Source organism: Danio aesculapii, chromosome 1, assembly GCF_903798145.1.
Source record: "Danio aesculapii chromosome 1, fDanAes4.1, whole genome shotgun sequence".
NCBI classification, from domain to species: domain Eukaryota; kingdom Metazoa; phylum Chordata; class Actinopteri; order Cypriniformes; family Danionidae; genus Danio; species Danio aesculapii.
In genome coordinates this window covers 56,264,894-56,273,696 of record NC_079435.1, presented here as the reverse complement: position 1 = coordinate 56,273,696, position 8,803 = coordinate 56,264,894, and the positions used below count along the sequence as shown (strand labels likewise).

At 39.6% G+C, this 8,803-nt stretch overlaps 1 protein-coding gene across 1 annotated transcript; it reads left to right on the top strand.

The window, feature by feature from the left end:
* The first annotated feature begins 2,476 nt into the window (after positions 1-2,476).
* Positions 2,477-6,679, top strand: spry2 (sprouty RTK signaling antagonist 2). Its single transcript, XM_056463216.1, is given in 3 exon segments — positions 2,477-3,025; positions 4,850-5,482; positions 5,484-6,679. Coding segments are annotated over 2 exon segments (906 nt in total). The 5' UTR covers positions 2,477-3,025; positions 4,850-4,900; the 3' UTR covers positions 5,808-6,679.
* Positions 6,680-8,803: the final 2,124 nt, after the last annotated feature.

The following is an 8,803-nucleotide window of genomic DNA, read 5'->3' as shown; positions in this document are numbered from 1 at the left end:
TTTCAAATTGGCATCAATGCAATATGTTTGTTTGTTTGTTTGTTTTTATGTCGCCGCTGTTGTTGTAAAGATTATACAAGTGATACGCATATCTGATTAAAATGTATATCTGCTGATAATTCATCAAATAAACCTACACTGGGAAGCACTTCCTATTAGCCCACAATGCTCCATGCATTAGAAAGTGGCTTTTGTGTGGAGGCTATTTCCATGCTAAGTAAACTTGTTGCATTGGTGTCTTTCATCCATCATCGCTGCTAGATCGGATTTAACCACGGATCAGAGCTTTATGGCTTTTGTAGTTTCACTTTGACATGATTTTCATTATATTTACAATTAAATGGTTCTATTTTGAGATGGTCAGCGCAATATGTTTGTTTGTTTGTTTGTTTGTTGTTTGTTTGTTGTTTGTTTGTTTGTTTGTTTGTTTATGTTACCATTGTTGTTGTTAAGGTATATAAGTGATATGCATATCTGGTCAAAATGTAATTCTGGTGATAATTCATAAAACAAAGCTTTACTGGTAGTAAAGCAGTGGTTTTAGCTTCTCGTGCCACTAGAGAGCAGTAACAGACCCTAACTCTTTCTTTTTTCCACTGAGTTAAATTTAATAACATGTTGCCTACTTTATTATTATTATTATTATTAATAATAATAATAATAATATTGTTATTATTATGTGCATGTTAACTTAATTCATTCTTAATAACTAAGGATCAGGTAAAACATGTGCACTCTAAAATGTCATTTAAAATCTGAAAATAAAAGTATAAAATACTTAAGGAATACATAACAATCAGAGAACAGCTGCAGAAATCAGAGGATTCGGTTTTGGGAACAGAACTGTTGAACTCGTTGCAAGTTAAACTCCTCCACCTACAAAATTTGCTTTCAAAAAGCCGTCAGACAGAGTGTGTTAAGATTATAAGCACAAGACTGTACAGCAATATAATAGCGGTTGAGCAACAGATTTGAGCTTTCATCTGTAAAGATTGAGGAATGTTTCTTATTGGCGATATGATTCATGAATTAACTTATTTATTTATTTATTATTATTATTATTATTATTATTATTATTATTATTATTATTATTATTATCGTTGTTGCAAAGTAAATTAAAAGTCAGAAAATAAAAGTACATATTTACTAGACAACAGCTGCACAAATCAGATGATTCGGTTTTTTTCAACTCATTGCAAACTCCACTTTAAGAAATACCTTTAAACGCCTTCAAACAAAGAAATAAAGTGTGTTAATATTATAAGTAAAAGTCTGCATATAAAAATACAATAGTGGTTGAGCAACAGATAAGCTTTCATCTGCAAATGTTTAGGCCGTAAAAGACGGAGGCATGTTTCTCATTGGCGATATCTGACTCGCGAATGAACTTTTGAATGAATAGATTCATTTAAATGATTCTGTTGAACCGTTTAGCACACAGTCCAGAAAGGGATTGTATTGACTGTGAGGGAAAGTGTGAAAATAAAGCTAATGTTAAAAACATTTTGTATTGTTTTTCTATTATTTATATTATAGGTTACAATATCGTTCTGTTCCTAATTGATAATAATAACTGTTTTTAATATTATTATTATTATTGTTGTTGTTATTATTATTATTATTATTATCATTCATTTTCTTTTCGACTTAGTCCCCACAGCGGAATGAACCGCCAACTTATCCAGCATATATTTTAGCTGCAACCCATCACTGGGAAACACCCATACACACTCATTCACACACATACACTACGGGCAATTTAGCTTACCCAATTTACCTTTACCGCATGTTTTTGGACTTGTGGGGGAAACCGGAGCACCCGGCGGAAATCTATGCGAACACGGAGAACATGCAAACTCCCCACAGATATGCCAACAGTCCCAGCCAGGGCTTGAACCAGCGACCTTCTTGCAGTGAGGCGATTGTGCTGCCCAGTTATTATTATTATCATCATCATCATCATAATTGTTGGAATTACTGTTATTATTATTGTGTATTATTATTATTATTACAGACCAGTCTAAATAGTGCTTTAGTTAGTCTATAGCCACAGCAATCTCCTTGGTTTATTTTATGATCACTTGATGTTCATAAAGTTATTCTGTAGTCGTAATTTGTCATTTTTATTTATGCTAAACGACTTTAATGTAAATGAAACTGAGCTCGTTTAAAAAAATAGTTTTGGTTTTATCATAAGGACCTGACAGCAAGTTTGAAAGTCACTGAATAATTTGCATAATAGCCTGCACGACACGGCGCAATCAAGCCTAATCAAAAATGCTGCTTAAAAAGTCATAGTAAATGTCACAACGAATTTGTGAGTCGGCTCTTTGAATTGGTCCAGTGAACCAAAACGTTCGAGTCAACCGAGCAGCTAAAATGAATCGGACATCCGTGTGTTCTGATACACACACACACACGCGCACGCGCACACACACACACACACACACACACACACACACACACACACACACAGGGAGTGAATGTTGAGTCCTTTAGAGCCAATGAGCTGGGACCGGATACGATATATCCTCTGGGACAACAGCTACTCTGTTCACCCCCTTCACTTCCACATGACGCCATTTACAGCATAAACCCGACCTCCTCTCCGGAAAGAAGAAAAAACAAGAGCTCAAAAACTTGAAAGCAGCACAGTGTGTGCCATGCAGCCAAACATTCAACTTGCGAACCGCAACGCTTCTTCTTGAAAACTCTTCAGCGGTTTTTATGCTTGTTTTCTTCTATAAACTCGGCGCATTTTGTTGGATTCTGGAACTTATTGCTCTCCTTTTTGCTATAATTAGCGGTTTAACAACAAAAGATAAACTACACGACGTTCTTCTTGGAATAAAATCCAGACGATATTGGTTCGCGCGAGAAAAACGCGAATACGAGGACGCGCGACTGTTTGCTATCATCGGGATTTTTGTGAATGAATCTCCCAATGAACTGAGGACTAACCAATTCCTACTAATAGGATATACTCTTCAGAACACAAATAGGGGGTTGAGGTGGTGAGATCACGGTAAGTGGCCTTTATTATAACTTTTTTTGCAGTGGATTTCCATCATAGTTTAGTTTATCGCTTGAGTTTGATATATTCGCGCATATATTATAGTTCTCCGTATTCTTCGGGACTTTTTCCAGTGCTCATGCTCCGCGCCATTCTTGCAGCTGTGCAAATAGTTGCCATACGGATCTGTTCCCTTGCGTACTTACTTTGACTTACTTTTCATTAAGTTGCGAATCGCAATTGGAAAAACATCGTCTATATCTTTTATTAAACCTCTTAAGAAAAGCTACTATATGTTTTATTTGATCACATATGTTGTTGCGAATATACATTGATAAACGTCATCTATACTCTTAGGCTTCATTTGAAATCTAAAACTGTACGATTAAACATTTTTTATTAATATTAATAAAAATAAATGTGCTGATGCAAAGAAAAAAAGTTGTCATGCTTCTTGCAACTTTCAATCAAGTTGGGAATAGTTATAAAGTTAGTATGCATGATAACCCAGATCAGAAGTTTAAATAGCAGTGAGGAGATAAACAGATGTTTAACAGACATTTCGCTGATGGGGCCTCTCCGTGGAAAGAGAGATTGTGCATTGATATGGTAATTTGGGGTAGTGTTATTTAGATTGAACTCAACTGGTGCTGAGGGTCCCGGCTGAGATCTAGGGTTATTTTTTTCCGAATAACATGTGAATATTTTGTTTTATAATTTTTTTTTCTATTCAAGTAGCCAGTTTGCATCAAGAACTCCTCCTCCCCGTTGACAGCGTCATAATGCATTTGTGAACGTCACGTTATTGCACTTGCGCACCCCAGCTATGCCATAATAAACTAATAACTTCCTAAATATGCATACCAATAACATTATGCATGTGTATTAAGTGGATATAAGCAGCTATTTAAATAAACATTACCACGTGACACAAGAGAAGGCCAATGGCGACATTGTTCACCCTATAGTTGTATAATACTTTAAAGAACATTTTTCAAGCTCTTTATTATTTTATGACCTTATTACTAAAATTATTACTTGCACCACAAAGCAAAGCATTTTGAGTTGTTTATGCATTTCCCTTTAAACTTAAAATGATAATGTGATCTTAAATGTTGATAAGTGAGAATGTGTTCAGTTTAACATTGCAAACGGCGAAGCTGAGTAAAATAATATATCCACATTCTTATTATAAACATATTCTAGTTTGTATATTTGCATAGAAAAGTCTGCTAAAGTGATACATTTAAATTTAATGGAAATAACTTCTCAAAATACTTTCAATAATTCAATCATAAATTTCATAATGCAATTTCTCATAAGAAAAAAACAAATGCATGTGAAACATTACATTTATTAATTAGGGATGTCATGTATAGGGTATATATAGTTCAATTCAATTCACCTTTATTTGTATAGCTCTTTTACAATGTAGATTGTGTCAAAGCAGCTTCACATAGAATATTATTGTAAATATAGGGGGGGAACTCTTCAGGATAGATGAGAAAAATGCTTAAGCAGAAGCCAAACTGGTTTGTTTTACTCTGTAAATAGATTCTTACTCATCTTGTGATACAATAAATGTGTAACACCTGAGATTTTGTTGAGCGAAAGTGGTTTTGTATCTCTGAACTTGATAGCTGCAGGTGGTAAAGGCCTGCCCCATTGATGACCAGCCTTCCAGGGCTGTAGAGGTGGGGAGTAGTTGGGAGATTTGCATGAAGAAGCTTGCCATCTGCTTTTTCTTTTTGCCTAGTCTGTATGATTTACATATGGTTAGTTTATGGGATTTTACTTCCCTGTACGCTCTCGTTTAACTGTCTGCCTTTCTCATAGGACTTCAGATGTGTTCAATGCCAGCCGGAGGGTTCCCACTTCAGAGTAAAGATGGAGACGAGAACTCAAAATGGCGGCAGCGGCTCTTCTGGCTTGCTGCGAGCTTTGCGTGACAGTGGCAGACCACAAACTGGGGACTCTGAGCCTTGGGATGGTCAGGTGCTCTCCCTGGATCAGATCAGGACTATCCGTGGTAGCAATGAGTACACGGAGGGCCCGACGGTGGCGCCACGGCCCCCGGCCTCCGAGCAAAAAACGGATTCGCAAGCTTCCAGCCCAACTTCCACCAGCTCTGTTGAGCTGCCCGAGCATAGGAACTCCCTGAGGGCTCAGCAGACAGGACAGCAGACTCCTCAACAAGCCCCAAGGGGTGGCGTGAGCAGATCCATCAGTGGTACCAGCGATGGTTCCCACAGTACCACCAGAGCCAGCACTGGCAGCACCTCATCGGATCAAAGACTTTTGGGAAACGCAAGTGATCGCGTGGTAAGGGCGCAGCCTAAACGTTCTGAGCAGAAGCAGGAGGAACTGAAGCCTTTGGCAGCACCTGGCGACCAGGCAGCCGATGGCAAGCACTCGATTCTCTGTGAGGACTGCGGCCGCTGCAAGTGCGAAGGATGCACCTGCCCTCGAACCCTGCCCCTCCTGTTGGATGTGCGGCCGCAGGTGCGTTTGCTCTGCAACATCTGCGATGGACTATGTGACTTGCGTCTGCTGCGTCAAGTGCCTGTTCTACCACTGCTCAAGCGACGACGAGGATGTGTGCGCGGACAAGCCTTTCTCCTGCACCCAGTCGCATTGCTGCATGCGGTGGTCGGCCATAAGCGTCCTGGCACTTTTCCTGCCCTGCCTGCTTTGCTACCTCCCGGCAAAGGGCTGCGTGGCATTGTGCCAGGCCTGCTACGACTGCACCAGTCGGCCAGGATGCCGCTGCAAGAACAAAGGAGTTGAGAAATAAAGGTTGCTCAGTTCCTGGAGTAGCACTGGGGGAAGATAAGTTCATCTGGGACTATCTCCAGAGCAGTGGAAAATTATTGGCAAACTGTTGTAGTTTTGGCACTGTAAACCAAGAGGTGACAGTGGATTGGCAAAAACTGGTTTGAAGTGGTTTGTTTGTTTGTTTGTGTTTTGCTTTTCTCTTATCCACTTTCTGTCTCTCTCTCTCTTTCACTCTTTAAGGGAGGGGGGTAATGTTTGTCGCAACAACCTTCCCATGTTCTTTTCGTTTAAACTGAAGTCCAGAATGTTAGCCCTATTGACATTCAGTAATATGACTGATAAAGGTGACAGACTCTCCTAACTAACTGTTTGTGAATAGTATCTGCAAAGTATGTAAATTAGCAAATGAGCTCTTTTTCTGAGAGATTTTATTTTTGTACATATAATATTTCAACTGTGAAAAGCATTGTGCCAAACCAGAGGCACCTTGACAGATCCATATATATGATGCATATATAAAACATGTATAGTGCTGTACGTTCGTTCCCGAACGTACACCAGTCACTCTTTTGATATTTTGCCTTATAGAAGAGAAACCTTACATGAATTATCCCTACAACTATACTTGTAAATTGTACAGTGACCCTAAGAAAAACTTTATTTTCTAATTTCAACACATTGTTTAGTGTAAAAATATTTATTTGAAGTTTTATTATTTTATAAAGTAATATTTATTTTGAGAGGCATCTTTATAGGTATCACCCCAACTTTGAGAAACAAAACCTCCTCTGTTGTTGCTGCAAGAAAAAGAAAAGGGTGACAAGGGTGTCAAATCCGATGCATATGTTCACTATAAAATAGAAAATATATTAACGTTTTGAAATTAAACAATGCATTTCTGTGTTCTTTCTGGCCTGCTGTTGACCTTGTTTTAGCCTCTGGCAACAAAGACCCATTTCAGAATATCTACTGTGTTTTCAATCGCCTTTGTTTACCCGATGGATCTTCTGTCAGGGTCGCATTTCACTTTGCGTTTATGATGACAGCAGTGATGTTCGCCTAGCTTCAGTTTCGAGGTCATCAGAAAAGAAGGCGATGAAAGTGATAGTGTACGCTGGCGAATCGTCAAAAAGCGAGAGATTCTATCGATGAGATATTGATGCACAAAAGAGATCAAGTGAGGTTTAATATAGCAACTCTGAATATTGTTCGGTGTTGACTGCTATTTCGTGAGTGATCTTGCTGTAGCTGTGACGGGTCTAATCTCGACTGGAAAATTGTAGCCGTTTGTGTTGTTCTGGTGAGCAGGAAACTCAACAGATAGTCACACAGAATTAAGACAGCCATGCATGCAGATTGAACGTTACGATTACTGATAAATTACCACCAATGCATGGAACTCCAAACGGTCAGTCTGATAAAAACCACCCAAACAAACTGATCTCAGATCAAGATCAAGCCCGGTTCCCTTACAAAGAAGCCCTGATCTTGAGCCAGACCTTCAGGGGTAACTTCCAGCCTCCCCTGCCAGCAGCGGATACTGGCTGTATTTACTTCCATGGGAAACATCTGGCACTGGTTTAATCATTGAAGTATGTGAACCACTAGTTGACATCAGGAGGATCAGAGATTGTTTCTGTTGGCAAGCCGTTGTTTGCTGCGCTCCCTCCAATCCTTGCCTGTGTTATGGAAACTGCCCTGTGGGAATATTAAGGGCAGATATGGCATACGCAAGAGGCTTTATCAATTCTGCTTTTGAGGAAGGTCTAGCCTGCTAGATACTCGGTGCATTGTAAGGTGCAATTTTTTCAGTATTACTACACTTGAGAGTGATCTTTGATGGCTAAAACATTAGCGATAACTCAATTTATGTTTGTAAAATCAATGTAAACATTGCAAAACCAATCCAAATACATGGATAGGAATTTGCACCTACTTCCAAAACAATTGTGTAGTCCTTAAACACATTTTTGGGTGAACATCGCATTAATTGGGGATGTTCTTCTAATCTAAAAATGTCAAGTTCATGACATTGATGTTGCTGTTTTGGTTTTTGTCTTGGGATCTTAAGAGCTTTATGTAGCCACCTTTTGTACAGTCCCAACGTAACAGTGCCTTTTTCCTATTTTCTCCCCTGTGACATGATATGCGCCACTGGCATTCACACTGTTGGTTCAGCACGTCGGCGCATGTTTGTTATTTTGCCGAGGGTTTGAGTGACAGGCAGCCAGCTTTCGCCCCTTAGTAGGGATGAGCCCCCTTCCCCATTTACACGGCACAAGGTGGAAAAACAAAACCGTCCCGATCGCTCGAGTGCGCCGTTTTCCGGCTTGCCTCCCTCTCATTGTTTTAAGCTGTGAATGGCAGGGCAGCGACGGGGGGGTTGGTTTGCTCAAGAAAGCCCTGCAAAGGGTTAAAGACATTACTTTAAATGACAATAGGCCAACAGTTTACCCCCACATTCGAACCCTTGTGTATTCACCATCTTTTCAATGGCCCTCAGTTATTTCACTGCCTCTTAAGCCTCTTCAACTACCTGCTTGGTATTCTCGCAGGGCAGGCTTTGAGTGTGTGTGTGACAGCACGCACGCGCATGTTTCCTACTTTGCGTGCGAGTGTTTAGCAGCCACTAAATGTGTTGTTATGGGTGCAGGCAGCACAAAAGAAGGATAGATGGGGAAAAATGACACCCTTTTGAAAGAGCTGCAATCGCATGCCAAGTTGAAGAGAAATGGAGAAATATAGATTTCTCCATTGAGCAGAGAAATGGGTCAGATAAAGGCTGGGAGGGTTGACCTCAATAAACAGACAACAGACGGAACGGAACTTACTTTGTCCCCAAAATTAACACTAGTATTAAGTGCTCAGCCAGGCAGGAACTTCTAGTTATCGTCAATAGGAAGGGATTAGAACAAAGGGAAGTTGCTTCATTTGTCGTCCAAGACGTTATGTACCCATATATTGATGTTTGGTATGCTTTGAAAGGGTATTGATTACTTTCATCCTCGTTCTAAA